General features: G+C 45.6%; 1 protein-coding gene across 1 annotated transcript in view; it reads right to left on the bottom strand.

Annotated features, from left to right (window-relative positions):
• Positions 1-18,400, bottom strand: part of LVRN (laeverin) — a 470,465-nt gene that overhangs the window by 120,868 nt on the left and 331,197 nt on the right. The window contains exon 17 of the mRNA XM_069226651.1: positions 374-541. Coding sequence (XP_069082752.1) covers positions 374-541 — 168 coding nt within the window. The remainder of the gene's footprint in view (positions 1-373; positions 542-18,400) is intronic.

The raw sequence follows: 18,400 nt of genomic DNA, 5'->3' as shown, positions 1-18,400 counted from the left end.
GCTAAAATAGCGTGCCCCTAAAGGTACCTTCACCACAACACCTTTGTAACACTTCCCTGAACCCTCTACAACTGTATGGAAAATGTATTATTCTAGTGGATGTTCCACAATCGTCATAAAATGTTACAATTCTAAAATTCCAATTGGAAGTGGTGCAACGCTTTTGTGACTCTAATCCTTCATAAGTACAAACAAACCAGTACATTACTAAAGGCATGTTGTATGACATTCAAGTTAGAGAACTGTTTGATGTACATGAAAACAAGACAATAAAAGCACACAAGAAGCATTGTTTTCTGGCACTCAGTCACTTTTAACTGCCAGGCAGCAGGGATAAAGCTGCCTAGTGCATGCTCACATTTATCATACCCACCTGTTGAGTAGCCAAGGCTCTTTGGTGCAACTCAAACCATAGCGCAGATTGTCTGAAAAGTCCCCCTCTGAAGAACTGTTGTACATGGCCCAGGCAAAGTCCCACTCTTTGTCACTTCCCAATGCTATGCCGTAACAAAAAATCGATTTTCTAATGGATGAAGGTATCCTAAAATGAAACATGAGGTTAGCAAGCATTATTTATTACTATACAGTGGCAACACATTCACCCAAGAGGCTAGCAACATTTACAAGCATTCAATCTATGGATTTTTCATCTAAGTGAGCACATTTATTTTTCAATTTACTGTTCAAAAATGCATTGTTGGGATGAGTTGATAGCGCACATTGCTTGAACTGTTGATCCTCACATGGTTTAATACAAACATAAACAAAATGTGAAGCATATTTCTTTAAAATAATGCAAAGTGCACAGCTAACTTGGCAAACTTTCCTAATATATTTGAAGCATGGCACTTGATGTAATGAGCCACGCAGCTCTTGGCGGCACAACCCTTTGTCATTTCCATGCCCCGAATATATATGGCTTGGCCAGAGGCTATAAATAAATGGGGGAACAACCGCATGGGGTCTTCCACCCAAACCATATGCAAGTGTGTACGTGTCCATTCATTGATGCATATCAGTGTCACCTAATGTGTCCTGGCTATCAGCTGACCCTGACAGTTAGGTCACCACACTAGCAACAAGGGTCCTTTGCCCACACGCCCTCCCTAGGAGGTGTTCTGCGATCCTGCTTGCGGCAAGCTGAGCGGACGCCGTGCACCCGGAGTGGGGTCCTCCTTTCCTTGCATCCTGCACTCGCTGCCACTAGAGGTGATATTGGTAGGGCCCATCTGCAATCTGGGGCCTGCCTCCAACCTCATTGGAGCAGCTGCAGGCCTCAAACCTGCATACAACGCAAGCAGATAATAGCAGTCTGCCTCCATTGGGCCTGCAAAATTGGATGCAACAGGGCTCCAGTCCTTCCTCGTCAGCCTGGTTCAGCCTCACCAGAAGGGTGGGTAGTGGCTCCTGCCCCAACCGGACACTACAACTGGAACTGGACTTGGTCCTCTTCTTTTGCAGGTCCTCTTCTGGCAGACTCCATCTTCAGTTTCTTCCAGTCTTGCTTGTTTACCGCCGATTCAGGTGGTGTGTTCTTGATGAGCAGGAGCACGAGGGCATTCGATCTATGCACCAGTTCACTGCATTTCGCACACATGAGTGTTTTTCTCATAGCACACTGCGCATAGCCTATCCTATTTTTCCACGCCCTGAACTCTGGACACCACTGAACATCCTCAAGACCTGCTGCAGACACATCCCAGTGATTAATCTTGTGCCATCTTGGATGCTGCTCCATCCAATTCTAGTCCTTTGCAGTACAGATGCGGGAGTGAAAAAGGGGTCCCACAAGACAGTGCACGTTTGGCCCGTTGGGATGAGTTGATAGAGCACGTTGCTTGAACTGTTGATCCTCACATGGTGCGACCCCCAGAATGTTGAGAAGCATGTCATCCAGGTACCACTGGACCCCATTTCACTTCTCAGCCAATGCAGATGACCCGGCACCAGCAGCAATCCCTTTGCAACAATTGCACTAGTACACCATGGTAGGGGAACTCCCATTGTTCATTGAACTGACGTACCCAGCACTGCAACCCTCTCATTGGAAGATATGGGGGGAAGGCTGGAGAACTATTTTATTGCTACCAGTGAACGTGACAGAGCTGTAAAAAGGTAGCTTCCCCTACACTTTGGGGGTGACGAAGTATACAAACACTTCAGACACCTACCTAATACTGGCGCTATTGATGCCTATGACAAGGCGGTAAGGGTGCTTAATTCTCATTTCTACCCACAATTGAATTCAGATTTTGAGTGGTTTAATCTCCTCCAGGCATGCCAGAAAGAGGGGAATCAAATGATAAATTCTATGCTTGGCTCAGAGAGCTTGCCAGCACATCACAGCAAACGGCCAACCCAAAGAGATATGAGCGCAGATTATCCAGGGGTGCTGCAACAAAATTCTCAGAGGCCTCATCCTGAGACAGCAGAACATTAGCCTGGATGACATCTTGGTAATGGTGCGATCGCACAACCTATCAACTGCCAGAGCCACCAAAATGGACATGGTGATAACACAAACTCCCGAAAAGACCTCCACGATAAAGATGGAACGCATGGATGCGGTTCAGACACAAAACACCAAAGGGAGACCCAAGAAGTACACCACCCCAAAGCAGGGGGTGCGCTGCGAGTACTGTGGGCGAGAAGTAAATGCCCCGAAAGCATACTTTGCCTAAGGGAGGGTATGCTCTAACTGTGGGAAATTGAGCCACTTCATGACCATCTGCAGAGGAGGGATCCGAGGAAGAGGAGCAAGAGGAAGATGCACCCCCACAAGAGCAGTAAAACAACTGCCGCTGGAAGGACCACAGTTACTTGGGCCAAGTCATCATGTATCAAGGTACACCCCTGAAGACTCACCTCCTGATGAAGAAGTATTCCTCCTCTTGTTTATGAATGACGTAAAACGCCATCGAAAACCTCAGCCAACCTGCCTGATTGAGATACCAGGTTCCCAGGTAAAACCCCTCATAGACACCACACCTCAGGCAACATAATGGACGTGCAGCAATATCGGCGCCTTCAACAGTGCCCAACACTAACACCATCCAACACTAAGATCTTCACATATGGAAGACTCACACTCTTGCCCTAAAAGGATGCATGACAGTAAGCATCAAATCCGATGACAAAGAGATTCAAACCACGTTACACAATGTTGGCAGGGAAGCTCACACCCTTCTCTGCAGCCACTGAGCAGAAGATCTAGGGCTAGTGTTGCCAAAAGTATGAAAACATCCCAGAGAAAGGAAATACTGAGCCAGTTCCCTGAACTGTTTGTTGGCCTAGGGTGCCTGAGTGCTCCACAGATTAAACTGCACATTGACAAATCAGTAAAACCCACTGTCCTACCACACTGGTGCATCCTGTTTCACCTCTGCCCACTGGTGGAGAAAGAACTGGACAAGCTGGAGAGTTAAGGAGTAATAGAGAAGGTGTCAGGGGTAAGTGTGGGTATCCCAAATGGTGATCACCGAGAACCAGAAACAACCAGGGAAGATACAGTAATGCATCGACATACATCTCCCCAACCAAGCAATTAAGAGGAAGAGACACACAAAGCCCACCATAGGCAACATAATTGCTGATCTAAATGGCTCCCGGTGGTTTTGCAAGCTAGACCTAAATGCAGGATATCATCATTTGTGCCTCTCCGAAGAGAGTAGATACAGGACCACTTTTTCAATGCACCTAGGATTGAGGCGATATAAACGTCTAAGCTTCGGTATCTCCTCTGCAGCAGAAATATTCCAGGATGCCATATGGGAGACATTATCAGGACTTCAGGGCGTTATGAACGTGAGTGACGACATGCTCATCCACTCCAACACTGCAGAGGAACAGCACCACTATCTCAGGGACAGTCTCAAGTGCCGGGCTGAGCATCTTATAATGCTTCATAAGAAGAAATGCTCATTCTTCCAGACGTTCATCAAATTCTTTGGATATGTTTTCAACCAAGAAGGTCTATAGGATGACCCATGGAAATCGCAGGCAATAAAGCAGGCCCCTGTGCTGAGAACTGTTCCACCTACTGTGGAAGATTCATACCGAACCTAGGGGGTTATTACAACTTTGGAGGAGGTGTTAATCCGTCCCAAATGTGACGGATATACCACCAGCCGTATTACGAGTTCCATAGGATATAATGGACTCGTAATACGGCTGGTGGTATATCCGTCACTTTACCGTCACTTTTGGGACGGATTAACACCTCCTCCAAAGTTGTAATAACCCCCCTAGTCATGCTGGGTGAACTGCTCCAGGTCCTAACCAAAGCCGATTTTCCTTGGTCCTGGGAACGCAGAGAAGAAGAGGCTTTTCAAGCACTGGAAGAAGCACTGCTATGCAAGCCCACAATGGCGTATTTTGACCTGAAGAAGAAGAAGTTCACTGTGGACACCAGCCCTGTAGGGCTGGGAGCTATTTTGACACAAAAAGTGGAGCCTGGCAGGTGGGCGCCATTTGCATTTCAAGCAAGGCTCTCACACCGACTGAGAAGCTCTACATGCAGATTGAGAGAGAAGCTCTCACTATAAAACGGACCTGTGGACATTTTCACCTCTAACTCTGTGGAAGGACTTTCAGAGTGGTCACAGCCACCAACCACTCATCCCATTGTTCAAGAGTACTGCACCACATTCTACCCCACAGATAGAATGCTGGGCCATCCAACTTCAACACTATTGCATGGAGGTAACATACTGCCCAGACGTGAAGAACCCAGCAGACTTGTTGTCCCGCCACCCCCAACAACCTGCTAAAGAGAACACAACCGCTGAAGAGGTGGCTGATGGATATGTGCAAGTGTTGGTCCACAGTGCCTGTCCCAGAGCACTTGACCTGAAAGAAATTTTAGATGTCACTGCTGAGGATGCTGTACTGATGACGGTGAGGAGCGCTCTTGTGGGGGGATCCTGGCAAGATTTCCTCAAAGATGCCAATGACTGGACAAGCCCGGACAAAGAAAGACTTACAAAATTCTGAGGGGTTCGCAATGAACTCAGCATGACCATGGATGGTATTATACTGGGAAGACACCGGCTGTTGATCCCCAACAGCCTCCAACATCGAGTGACAGAGCTAGCCAATGGGATACACCAGGGCACTGCGAAGATATAGTTGCCAGTGCAAGTGGAGGCGTGGGTTCTCTGCCTTGAAACTGCAGTAGATGAACTTGTGAGGCAGTGCTCAGCATGCCAACTAACAAGTATGTCTGAAGTGCCAGCGCGAGTCATGACGGAAGAACAGTGTACCATGCCCTGGTCTAAAGTCAGTCTTGATTTTGGGAGCTTCCCAGGCGGAAGGATCAATTTGGACCTGATAGATGGTACTTGAAGTATCCAAGTGTTGAAGTTATTGACTGCACTGCCTTTATCAATGTCACTCCTATCCTGTCCTTCGGATTGCCACACTTGAAGCAGCTAACATGGAGCTCAGTTTTCAGTGATTTCAGAGGGAATACCAAGGAATCCCTCACTGCACCACGCGACAGGCACTGTGGTCACTCATGTTGAAGAGGCAAAGACATGACACCCTTCCAACATATCCAGGGTAGTTGCCACCTCCATATTGCCCGGAAAAGACCCAGACAAGAAGACAACAGAAAAATAATCGAACAAGCATGAGAAGATGTGCAGCAACACAGCACCTACACCCGGCAATCAGGTGATCATCAGGGACAGGAGGCCTGGCTGGAAATTCAGAATGCCTTACGAACCTGGGTTATGGATGATTCTTAGTGTGGCTGGCACCATGGTCATGGCACAGAAGGGATTCAAGAAAATGACTAGGAACATCTCATGGTTCTGAAAGGCAACATTCACTGAACTCCCAAGAGTTATCTTGGACCTTGGTGACACCAACTAGGAACCACCAAAGGACGAACAATATTTGAGAGAAATGACACCTGTGACTCTTTTGCTGGACAGGGCATCCCTGTACAACAGTCAGATAGCCCTCCTCCTACCCAGGATGAGGGGAGCGGCTCTCGTCACCATCGGTATAGTCTCAGCCCCAATCTACTACCAAGTTAGAGACTAAGGGACTTTACAAGTCTCACAACGGACTTAACATTCACACTGAATTGGGAAGGGATGTAATGAGCCGCACAGCTCTTGGTGGCACAGCCCTTTTTCATTTCCATGCCCAGATATATATTAAGCACATCCCCTGGCCAGGTGTGGCCAGAGGCTATAAATAAATGTAAGAACAACTGCCTGGGGACTTCCACACAAACCATCAGTGGCGGTTCCTCCGTGGGAGTGGAGGAGCATTGCCCCCCTGCACTGCTCTGTAGAAAGCTTTAAAAAAATGGTAATAACATTTGACACTTTCGGCCACCAAACAAAGGGGGTCATTCCGACCCTGGCGGTCCATGACCGCCAGGGCCGGGGAAGCACCGCCAACAGGCTGGCGGTGCTTCCTGGCCAATTCTGACCGTGGCGGCAAAGCCGCGGTCAGAAAAGGGGAACCGGCGGTTTCCCGCCGGTTTTCCCCTGGCCAAAGGAATCCTGCAAGCAGCGCCGCCATGGGGATTCCGACCCCCTTCCCGCCAGCCTGTTCCTGGCAGTTTACACCGCCAGGAAGAGGCTGGCGGGAACGGGTGTCGTGGGGCCCCTGGGGGCCCCTGCACTGCCCATGCCAGTGGCATGGGCAGTGCAGGGGCCCCCTAACAGGGCCCCATAAAGATTTTCAGTGTCTGCTTGGCAGACACTGAAAATCGCGACGGGTGCCACTGCACCTGTCGCACCGCAGCAAATCCGCCGGCTCCATTCGGAGCCGGCTTCATCTTTGCTGGGGCTTTCCCGCTGGGCCGGCGGGCGGTCTTTTGCAGATCGCCCGCTGGCCCAGCGGGAAAGTCGGAATGTCCCCCGCGGTCATCTGAACGCGGGGCGGTGTTTGGGAGGGCGCCACCCACCGGGGTCGGAATGACCCCCAAAGTGCGAGGGCAAGGTGGGGCAGTGCATCACTGCTGTCAATGATTGGCAGCAGTGAGGAGTGGCTCCTTTGTTTGAAGGGCGCATGATGGTTTGGCCGGCCAATCGTCGACAGCCAGGTTGGAGAGAAGGCACAGGCATACAGTGTCTTTTGGAGCATGGAGCCGGCCCGCTCAAGCCAATCAAGACACTTTTTTATGCTGCTTAACAGCATAAAAAAGTGTCTTGATTGGATGAGGGAGTTGGCTGTGGGCTTCGCATTCTGAGGACATGCTGCAGAACAAGACCGTGCTGCATGACATCGAGTAAGGTATGTGTATTTTATTACATTTATATTAGTGTGCATGTTATGTGTGTATGTTATGTTATGCATGTGTTATGTATGTTATGTGTGTATGTTATGTTATGTGTGTATGTTGTAGTTTTTTGCGACCCGTCAATTTATTTTGCTGCCAGCCATCACTGTGAACCATATGCTAGTGTGTATGTGTCCAATCATTGATGCATATCCACATCACCTAATGTGTCTGGGCTATCAGTTGACCCTGCCAGTTAAGTCACCACACTTCATGGTATGCTTTCGAAGCCAAATGACAAGAAGCTACTGAGAGAGCGTAGCTTATATAATGTATATTAACATAAATGTTTATGAATTAATGTGTGATACTGCCGCATAGAAACTGTAATAGTAATTTGCTTAAACATGCACCTGAAATGTGACCACGGGGGAGTGGCCGTCAATGTATACGTAGACTAATAATGATGATTAAAATGTTACGTATCAATGTATTGAATACGTTTATGCTAATTAGCAATAATTGTGTTATTGAATTTGCGCTGAAATCCTTATAGGCCTCAAGTTAGCATGAGTCGAAGCTTAGCTGCTTGACTCTCATATTAAATGTATTTTTCCTATCTTGCAGTGTGCTGACTCACAAAGGACACAACCTATTTTTTTTTTCCTCTTCAAACTAAAAGACGAATGTAACCATGCTAGATCCGTTCCCATGAATTTTTCATTGCTTGTATAATAATGTTGAAACAAAATGAAACAGTGTAAATTAATGTAATGTACAAGGCCATTCAAACCGGTGAAGACAATGGAGCTACTGACCAAAGGATGTGCAAAGAATTACAGAAAGATGAAATCATACCGGATGTTCCACCTCTGAAGACATCGAATAAGAGGACTAATCAGAGACTTGTAAATCAATATGGGGTGAAAGAGTAGGTGACCTAATGCGTTTTCTGATAGGTTAAAGATAGTGGGGTATAACAAATGTCCAATAGAATTTTGGGGAAATGTACAACGAAAAAGGGATAAAAACTGATGACACAGGGAGCCATTTAGGTGGGTTAGGGAATGCTATTGAATTTATCCAGAAACTTTGTCACTCTGTTTGGTGACTTGTTGCTTTACTTAAAACCATCCTCGCCCTTAGATTTGTCCATATTACACTTTACCTCCTTATGAGGGAAGTGCCTATTTTTGCCCCGGAGCTGAGTTCTGACAGATGGCGATTTGACCGATGTCCTGAAGACGAAGACTGAACCTGTGCGCTGACCTAAACTTTGGAGGGTAATTATGACAATGCAATTGTGATTTGTCTGTTTGCTTTTCCTTTCTAGGTACCAACTGCTTACTTTTGACAGAGACCATAGCTAGAGGTTTTCCAAATTAGTGTTCTAAATCGTTTTGCATGAAGCCCAACATGCTAATGCTAATCAGTGGTTAGGACAGGTGTTTACTAAACTGACACAAATAGACAAACGACTGAAGTTATGCTTTGTTGAACTGACGCGTTATTGACACTCTGCTAAATTGATCTATGTTCACGCCGTGCTATATTCTGATGTTTGTGATTCTCGCCTTAATGAAATCTTATCAAAGTTGCCATATTGTGACTATGCTATTATGTTTCTTGGTGTTGGGATTAACGCATCTGCTCTTGGATTTGTAATCAATAGGGAATAAAACTTATAAAATTCTACTAAACTGGGGTGGTTATTCATGGCAGCAAGGTCATGGTAGAGTTTTGAATTGACTAATGATTTTGAAATGTATTGTTATGATAAATATTGATGACATTATTGGTGTATTGATTGACATGTTGATTAGCTATCTCGTCCTAAGGTGTCTCTCAACTGGGTCAAAAGATTAATTGGCCTAAAACGAGTCCTGATGTGTAATAAATTATCATAAAGGGACGCGTTAACAGTTCTGGTAGCAGAGCGATGGTTTGGCCCTTTGGGGCCCTAGGACGGAGAATTATTGTTTAAATTGTTTTTCTGAGATAATGCAAACTGGAGGTATGATGTGTTTCTAAATTCACCATGACTTTCCTGGGATCTCGGAGCCTGCCTAAGTGAGTTGGGAATGTTCTCGGCGTCATAGCATGGGTGGTGTAGAATTTGCGCTTGCTCAGCTTATGCATTTTGCAGGTGATTTGTGAAGTTTGTGTGTATTTAGGCCAGGTAATGTTGTTTTAGTAGGAGTGGGCATACTCCGCAGTATGAGAGTAGCGAAGTTGGCGTACTTCATATGAGTGTGGCGCTTTGTGCTCAAAATTATCCACGTGGTTGGTTGTTCATGTACGGACCCGTCGTGGTCTAAGACTCCGGAGTACATTGACAAGCGTAGGAGACACTTGGGTTTATGTTGTAATTTGTGCGGTTTAATTAGGTCAATCGGGCGTGGTTGACAAGTCGAGTTTGAGTCAATTGTGTGTGTGAAACCTTCGATGGAGATTTGGCAAGTTCTAAAGTGCACTAGGACAAACCATTGACAAGTCGAGAGTAGGATTTGCGGGTCGAATTCTGCTTGCGGGTGCGGGAACTGAGAAGGAGAGAGTAGCGGCCGAGGCTTCAAGTGAAATCTCTGTAAAGTCCTGAAGCAAATGTGTTACCTTTCCTGTAGTAAACCGGCAAATTTGTGTTGTTGTTGTTGTTAAGGTGCTCGCAGTAATTTTTGCATTAGTTTGGTGTGAATCCAGTGAGGGGCGGACGAGCCGCAAGACTTTGTCAGCTGCAGTGTGTGAGTGTGACATCAGTGGTGCCGCGCTGAGATAGGTCAGTTGTCGAGAGGGGTCGCGCACGGATTGGCTGCCATCCGTGAGAGGCAATAGGTTGAGAAAGGTGGGTGAAGAGTGTCCTGGGAATTAAAGTCACTTTCTGATTAAATACAACAAAAGAAAAGACGCAAAGATGAATTTTATTAAAGCTTTTAAGAGCGCTCTGAAAGGAGACATATACATTATGGCGAGTGAAGGGGAGCCTACACCGCCTGAGGGTACTCCAGCTTATATAGTCATGGAGGAAAAAGGTGTCGCGCCTTGCTTATGGATGAAGAAGTGGCACAAATTGACGGAAAAAGAGGGATGTTTGGCATTTCCGGAACACGGGACACTCAATACGAGGGTTCTAGAGAATTTGAGGTGGATGTTAAGTGTACAGAAGCCACCTCCGAGGCCAGCTCAATACGAGGCTTTAGCAATTTGGGATTTAATGGCTATTAAATAGAGACAAGAAAAATTCCAAAGAAGAATAAAAAGGGCAGAAAAGACTTTAGCTGAGGCTAGATGGGACAACGAGAGTAAAATGTGGAGACGGGGAATAGTTGACGGACTAAAGTTGTTCCCAGCAATAACACAGGGTGATGAGACACAGGGAAAGAAAGACACATGTAAAACAGACAAGGACTCTAGTAAGCCTCAAGAGACTAAGAGATCTTGGGAAGAAGAAGATGATTCAGATAACGAAGAATTTCTACATCAGTTATTACATGATCGCCCGTCACCTTATGCGGTAAGCGACAATGTCCCGAGCACTAGTGCGGATCCTGGGAACCAGACGCAGGAGAAGGGAGTTACTGATACAGCACAGACTAGTGATACGGGTTTGATACAGAATGGTGTCAGTGTACCCACTGCGCCAGACATGCAGATACAGTTGCAACCTCCACCGCAGATACAGAGAATCTATCCAGACGTCCCAGTACTAGAGACTACTACAAATCTGATAGTGCCGCCAGACCCGATATATACAAAATCGAGGTTAGTGCAGATCGAGCCAACTCCGCAATTGCTGCCCCAGCCGCAGCCACAACTAATACCAGGGTATAATCCAGCAGCAGGACCTCCATTAATACCTGCCCCGGCTTCAGAGAATCAAACCTTTGGGGTTGCTGCTCCACGAGGTTTGGGACCAGGTCAGACACCAGCTGCCATATCATTGCCAATTACTGTTGGTCCACTGGTGCCATTGTATGCACAAGGTAAGCCTGGTATATGTGATCAGGGGGTAATGACACACAAGATAATAAGAGGAGGGTCCATAGGAACTCCCCAGTTAATGGCCCCAGGAGAGCAAGCGGTTGAAAGACCGAGGTATTTGTTAAACCTTAACCCGGCTGAAGCACCGTTGGAGGCAATGAGACAGACAGGGCTAGGTGTGCTAACCCCACAGACAATAAGCACAAATGCTTCACAGTCACCAATGATGCATGCGGGAAATATCTCACTGCAAGGTTTTACAGTGCAACAAGTGAATGAGTGGTTAGAAAAAACTTATGCTCCAAAAGCCGTTGCAACTGTAGAAAGGTTAGAAAGGTCTGAGAAAGATGACTACCTGAACTTTGTAAGACTGGGCGTGGAAGCTGCTGAATTAGTGGAAGGAACGATGGGGGTGAGCAGGTTAGAGTCATACACAGAAGCAGAATTGAGATATCTGTGCCCTAAGATCACTAAAGAAGTAGGCAAGGTACATCAGAGATTAGCGAACCTGGCAGACAAATACAATATTGACATTGAAAATACTAAACATTTGAAAAGAAGTTACAGGTTAGACATTGACTCAAAGACTTGGAGCATATGAGGTCTGCCGGAATGAAAGCGCATCTAAAGGAAATACTGCAAAATGCTCAGATTTGAGGAGCCTTAGAAAAGTGGGAAGGCAGATGGGCCAAGAAAAGACATAAGGAGAAAAGTGACAGTCCGGGATCAAGTAAAGCTAAAACTGCACCGGATACGGAGTCAGTAAAGATGTTACCCATGAGAGAAACAGCTGGTGGGGTTCTAATCCATGTACTGTGGTCCAGGGGAGACATCCTATCCTTCACGAATGATTATCCCAGGTTGAGGGAGAAACCGATAGAGTGGTATCAGCAAACAGATAGGTTTGTGAAACTTGCGAAGTGTCTCTGGGAAGACTTGAATACCTTGTTTGAGATCATTGTTCCGCCCGACTTATGGCATGAGTGCAAGAGAGGGGTAGACTGGCCAACACAGGAGCCGGCAAGGGATAAGGTGACCGGAGCAACCTCTGAGGAGGTGATGAAGTATTATCACAAGGTAATTGAGTTTTTGAAGCAGAAAGTGTCGCCAAAAGTGACTGATTGGCAGAAAATTGACCGGACCTCACAGGAGGTTAAACAATCAATACATGCTTACTCTGAGAGATTGTTGAAGGCATTCAAACGTTACAGTGGTACTGAGACCATTGAGCCAAAAGACATGAACCATCTTGTGTTCAGATTTGTTGAAGGGCTGAGACCAGAGGTTAGACAGATGATTAAAAATCATTTGATCTGTTGGCAAGCTAAGCCGATTGATGAGGTGTTGCAGTATGCAAAATACCGTAGTGACGAGATCGAGCTGAAGCAGAAAAACTTGAAGGAGAAAGTGATGGTGATGCAGATAAGGGCTGCGCAGGCAGGAATGTAGGGAAATGGAATTCAACAGATGATACAGCAGCAACCGCAAGGGAAAGGTGTGTTTCAGGCACAACCGAGAGGTCGAGGTTTTGTGAATCGCGGTCCAGATTTGAATACTGTTGTAGTTCAAAATGATGTACAAGGGATGAAAAAGATGTCACCATGTCACGCGTGCGGGGCGTGGGGCATTGGAAGCGGGAATGCCCAAATGTGGTGTCAGATGGTGTCGTTCAACAAAGCACTAATGTCGGTACATTACAAAATATGAGAGGTCCAAAATTGAGAAGTCAAAATCCGAACTTCCAAAATAACATGGTTCAGATGCAAGGGCTACATCCCATGCAGCAAATGCAGCGTGTTCAACCAGAGCAAGTGCAGCAAGTACAACAGCAGGTTCCCATGGTATCTATACAGCAAATGCAACTACCATTAGCTCCAATGGGACAGCAACAGGTGATGCTTCCTCAGCAGGTCACAGGTCAAGTGATGAGCCAAAATAATACAGTACAGCAATTCCCATTGCGTAGTGAAGATGGAATGAATGAGGAATGGTTGGATTACAGTTCAGACAGTGAAGAGTGCAGACTTGCAGCGTCCCTAGAAGTAGATCAGAGGGGACCCTATGTAGAGGGAAAAGTAATGGGACACAAGGTTTCATTCTTGGTTGATACCGGAGCTACACGCTCTACAGTCAGAAGTGCAGAAGTTCCAAAATTACCACTTTCAGGACGTACCATAAGGGTGGTTGGAGTAGCAAACCAGTACTTGACATATCCGATTACAGATCCAGTGCAAGTTGAGATTGGCAACTTCCAGGGACTGCATAAGTTTGTAGTCTGCGATTCAAGTCCTGTGTCCCTACTGGGAAGAGACTTACTGTGCAAACGAAATGCTCGATTACCTGTTCCAATGATGGAATTGAGGTACAGACAAATAGTGATGATGAAGGGGAAGATGGTCAGTTCTCAGAGTTAGAGACAGAAACCGCGAATGAAGATTACCCTTTGATAACTTTATTCCCGATGCTTACAGTGACTGACTTACCCGCCGAATTACAGGGAACGGTGACAGAGAAAGTGTGGGATTTGACAGGAAAGGAAGTGGGACTGATAAAAGGAGTGGAACCAGTTAAAGTACAAGTAAAGCCAAATGCAGTGTTTCACCAGGTGCCGCAGTACCATATGGCACAAGATGTCCTTATTCAGGTGTCGCAAATAATTGCGGACTTTGTAAAATAAGGAGTCCTGAAGGAAGCATTGAGCAGCCCATGTAATTCACCGATAATGGGTCTGAAAAAGCCTTGTGGGAAGGTTCGAATTGTGCAGGACTTGAGGAAAATAAACAAGATTGTGGTAAAATGTTGCCCCACAGTGCCAAACCCAGCAGTGATCATGTTTCAGGTTCCGTGTGATGCTGAATGGTTCACTGTTGTAGACTTGTCACAAGCTTTCTTTTCGGTGCCTCTTCATGAAGACAGCCAGTTTTTATTCAGTTTCAAATTCCTGGACCAGGTGTACAGTTGGTGAAGAATTCCTCAAGGGTTTTCTGAGTCACCGTCCATCTTCAATCAGATATTGAAGAAGGACTTAGAATCCTTAGTACTGCCTTTCAGTTAGACTCTAGTGCAGTACATTGACGACTTACTGATTGCGTCCAGGACAAAAGACGACTGTAGGTATGACACAATTGCCTTACTGAATCACTTAGGAAAGAACAGACATAAAGTGTCGCCAAAGAAGCTACAGTACTGTCAGAAAGAAGTAAAGTACTTAGGACACTTGATTGAGAGAGGGTCCAGGAGAATATCAAAGGAAAGGGTGACAGCTATTTTGCAGATGAACCCCCCCGACAACAAAGAGAGATGTCAGGATGTTTTTGGGAATGGTGGGCTACTGTCGCCAGTGGATAACCAACTTTTCGATGATCTCAAAACCATTGATAAAGCTGACAGGCAAGGAGATTAAGGATGAACCGTATACCATAGCCTTATCCAAAGAAGAGCTTGAGTCATTCATTGAATTGAGAGAGTGCATGTGCAGGGCACCAGCTTTGGGTATGCCTGATTATACGAAACCTTTTCTACTGTTTTGTCATGAACGTGATGCTTGTTCTTTATCTGTCTTAACACAGGTCCATGGAAGTGCAAACCGCCCTGTAGCATATTTTTCAGCTACCTTGGACCCCGTCGCAGCAGCCTTACCGGGTTGTTTGCACGCAGTTGCAGCAGTTGGTCAAAGCCTCACGCAGTGTGAAGGCATAGTGATGGGACATCCTTTGACAGTAATGGTTGCACATTCAGTTGAAATTCTGTTGACTCGAACCAAAACCCAGCACATGACAAATGCCCGACTTACCCGATATGAGACAATCACTTTAGGGTTCGCCTAATGTCTCACTGAAGCGATGTACTGTATTGAACCCGGCAACTCTACTTCCTGTTGAAAGTACCGAGATTAATAATGAAGAGGAAGTGGAGCATGATTGTCTTGAGGTAACAGAACTATGTACCAAGCCCCGACCTGATATTCAAGATACGCAGTTAAACTAAAATGACTGCATTATGTTTGTTGATGGATCCTGTTTGAGAGACTCAGTCGGAATGCTGAGAGCCGGTTACGCTGTATGTACCATAGCTGGTATCATTGAAGCTTCCTGGTTCGAGAGTGTGTATTCCGCACAAGTGGCAGAGCTAATTGTCCTTACTAAGGCATGCCACGCAGCTGAAAATCTGAGAGTCACTATCTATACTGACAGCAGATATGGATTTGGAATTGTACATGATTTTGGCCAATTGTGGTCACAGAGAGGTTTCATGACCTCTTCTGGTTCTCCTGTAAAAAATGGTGAACAAATTAAGGATTTGTTACATGCAATTCAGTTACCTCTTGAAATTGCCGTGGTGAAATGCAATGCTCATGTTAAGTCACAAGACTTTGTGTCAATGGGAAACGGCTATGTAGATCAAGTCACAAGGTTTTGCGCATTGAACTGTATATCGTTCAAGGATCAGTGGGAATTGTTACCGCAAACTGAAAATGACACATGCTTGAACTTTGCATTAAGGGTGGTTGATACACTAGATGAGCTAAAAACACTACAGGGTCGTGCTAGCAGAGAGGAGAAACGCTCCTGGCAGAGAATGCAATGTGTTCAAAGAGCTGACGACTTGTGGGTCTCAGAGGAGGGGAAATTGGTTCTGCTAAACAGCCTTTTGTCACAATTTGTAAGGCTTTATCATGGACAGGCACATCTTGGGAGAGATGCAATGATCAGGTCATTCAAGATTGACTGGTTTAACCCGAAATTCAGACACGCCGCAGAGGTTACTTGTCACAGATGCATCATCTGTCAACAGATGAATGTAGGAAAGGGACTGTGGTAACTTTGAGCCACATAGGGAGAGCTGGCGGTCCATTTAGCAAGATGCAAATGGATTTCATTGAGATGCCTGTTTGTGGAAGATTGAAATACGTGTTGGTTATTGTGTGTGTTTTCAGCCACTGGATTGAAGCTTACCCCACACGTAGAAATGACAGTCTCACGGTTGCAAAACTACTGCTTAGGGAACTAATACTCAGGTTCAGGTTTCCAGTCTCTATAGAATCAGATAGGGGCAGACACTTCGACAATGAGGTGATTAAGCTTTTGTGTGCTGCATTAGACATTGAACAGAAGCTGCATTGTAGCTACCGCCCTGAAGCATCAGGACTGGTAGAACAAATGAATGGTACCTTGAAGTCGAGAATGGCAAAGATGTGCGCAGCTACCAATATGAAATGGCCAGATGCATTGCCCTTAGTGCTGATGTCGATGAGGAACACCCCTGATAAGAAGACATGACTATCACCCCATGAGATCCTTATGTGTAGAGCTATGAGGCTACCCGCAGTGCCTGCAAATGCTCTTGTGAATATCACGGATGATATGGTGTTGGACTACTGTAAAGGTTTGGCTGATGTGGTTCGCTCTTTTTCTCACCAGGTGGAAGCCAACACATTGACACCGATCAGTGATCCAGGTCACACCCTGCAAGCCGGTGACTGGGTGGTTGTCAAGAAGCACGTGAGAAAGTCGTATTTGGAGCCGCGCTGGAAGGGGCCATATCAAGTAATACTGACAACAACCACTGCTGTGAAATGTGCAGGCGTTCCAAATTGGATAAATGCCAGTCACACAAAGAAGGTAACATGTCCAACTGATGAGGAACTTGAAGTATCCGACTCAGCAAGTCCGGAGAAGGAAGTCTCAGGGCCTGAAAATAGCCAAGGGGAAACTGAGACTGTAGGAGAGCCCACTGAGAACAGCCTAGTCCCTCAAACAGTAAACAAGTTCGAGAGAGGTGACAGTGTGCCTATCTCAGTAGAGGCGGCAGGAGAACTAAATCAAGGAGAGGTTCTCCCAGAAGTAGACGGATACGGACTAGAGCTTGAACCTGTCACAGATCCAGAAGAAGAAGAAGGGGAAATAGTAGAGAGAGATCAAAGCACACCGGCATCCCCTGAGCCAGTTGCAGGTCCATCAAGAGAAAGCACCATAGAACAAGAGGAGGGTGCTGTTCAGCGTCCTGAAAGGACAAGCAGGAAGAAGACGCACAAAGGTGATAACTAGCCAGAGAAACAGGCTGCGAAAGAAAGGATCGTACCAGGTGAAACAATAACAGAAGAAACTGATACATCCCGAATAGAGGATCTAAACGAAGGAGATTTGCAAGGCGAACGCAGATTGAAAAGAAAAAGAACCGCAAATAGAAGGTACGCAGGTCCTGAGTGGGCATATGCAACAACATCTGAATGGCAACAAGAATTCTTAGCGTTCTGTTTTGATCGAGAAGTACCAGGCCAATACTACGGTACCTGAAATCAATTAAAAGAAAGAGACTTTGTTAAAACAAAAAATTGAAATTGAAAGCTGAAAAGCTGAAAAAGAGACCTATAAACTACCGGATGCGACACTGATAACCTGAATCGACTTTGAAAACCTGATTATGACAAGCTGCTAACCTGATTTGACAAAAGGGTCCTGGAGTGAGTGAAACGCTGTAAATACACACAGAGAGAAAGAGACTTTTGCATCAAGAAAAAAAAAAAAAAGGTTTTATATCGTCCTCAAGTTGATTGTTATTCTGCTATCTGATTCTTTACAGACATGGCTCATAATAGAGGTAGTAACAAAAGGGGTAAGGTGTGTGGTTGGTTAAGTCTTATATTAGGTATTGTGTGTGCAATAATAATTGTAGGAGTGATTGTGGGAATGCCGTGGTTGAACAAGAAAGCAACTAACAATGCTTCAAAACCTCAGACTACAACACTAACACCATGGGAAAAGTTTGAGCAGGATGCAAGACACTTGCATGAGGGAACTAACTCAAAAGGGGAACTTTCCACTAATGTCTTCTATCACTTGCTGAATGAATATGTTGAGACCATGGATGCGAAACACTGTTATGTGTGCACAAAGATTCCTTCATCAGTAAAAGAGGGGGTCACCTATCATAGCTTGCCACTAACATACGGGATAAGTTGTAGTTTGCTACTAACAAGATTCTATAATCAAGAGCATGTGCAATATTTTTATTCAAATTTGGATGTGGTGTTTTCTTTTGTACCAGTGATTGAGTTTCTGAACAAATTAGCTAGGGAGCATAGTATAAAATTAGTTAGAGGTTTCTTTGAACCAACGTTTACATTTGGGACAGCTTATGCACACCGCAATAATCTGACTTGCTTATTGACACCTGTAGAGAAAA

This window comes from Pleurodeles waltl, chromosome 1_1 (genome assembly GCF_031143425.1).
Source record: "Pleurodeles waltl isolate 20211129_DDA chromosome 1_1, aPleWal1.hap1.20221129, whole genome shotgun sequence".
In the NCBI taxonomy this organism is placed as follows: Eukaryota; Metazoa; Chordata; class Amphibia; order Caudata; family Salamandridae; genus Pleurodeles; species Pleurodeles waltl.
This window is presented reverse-complemented; position numbering and strand designations above follow the sequence as displayed.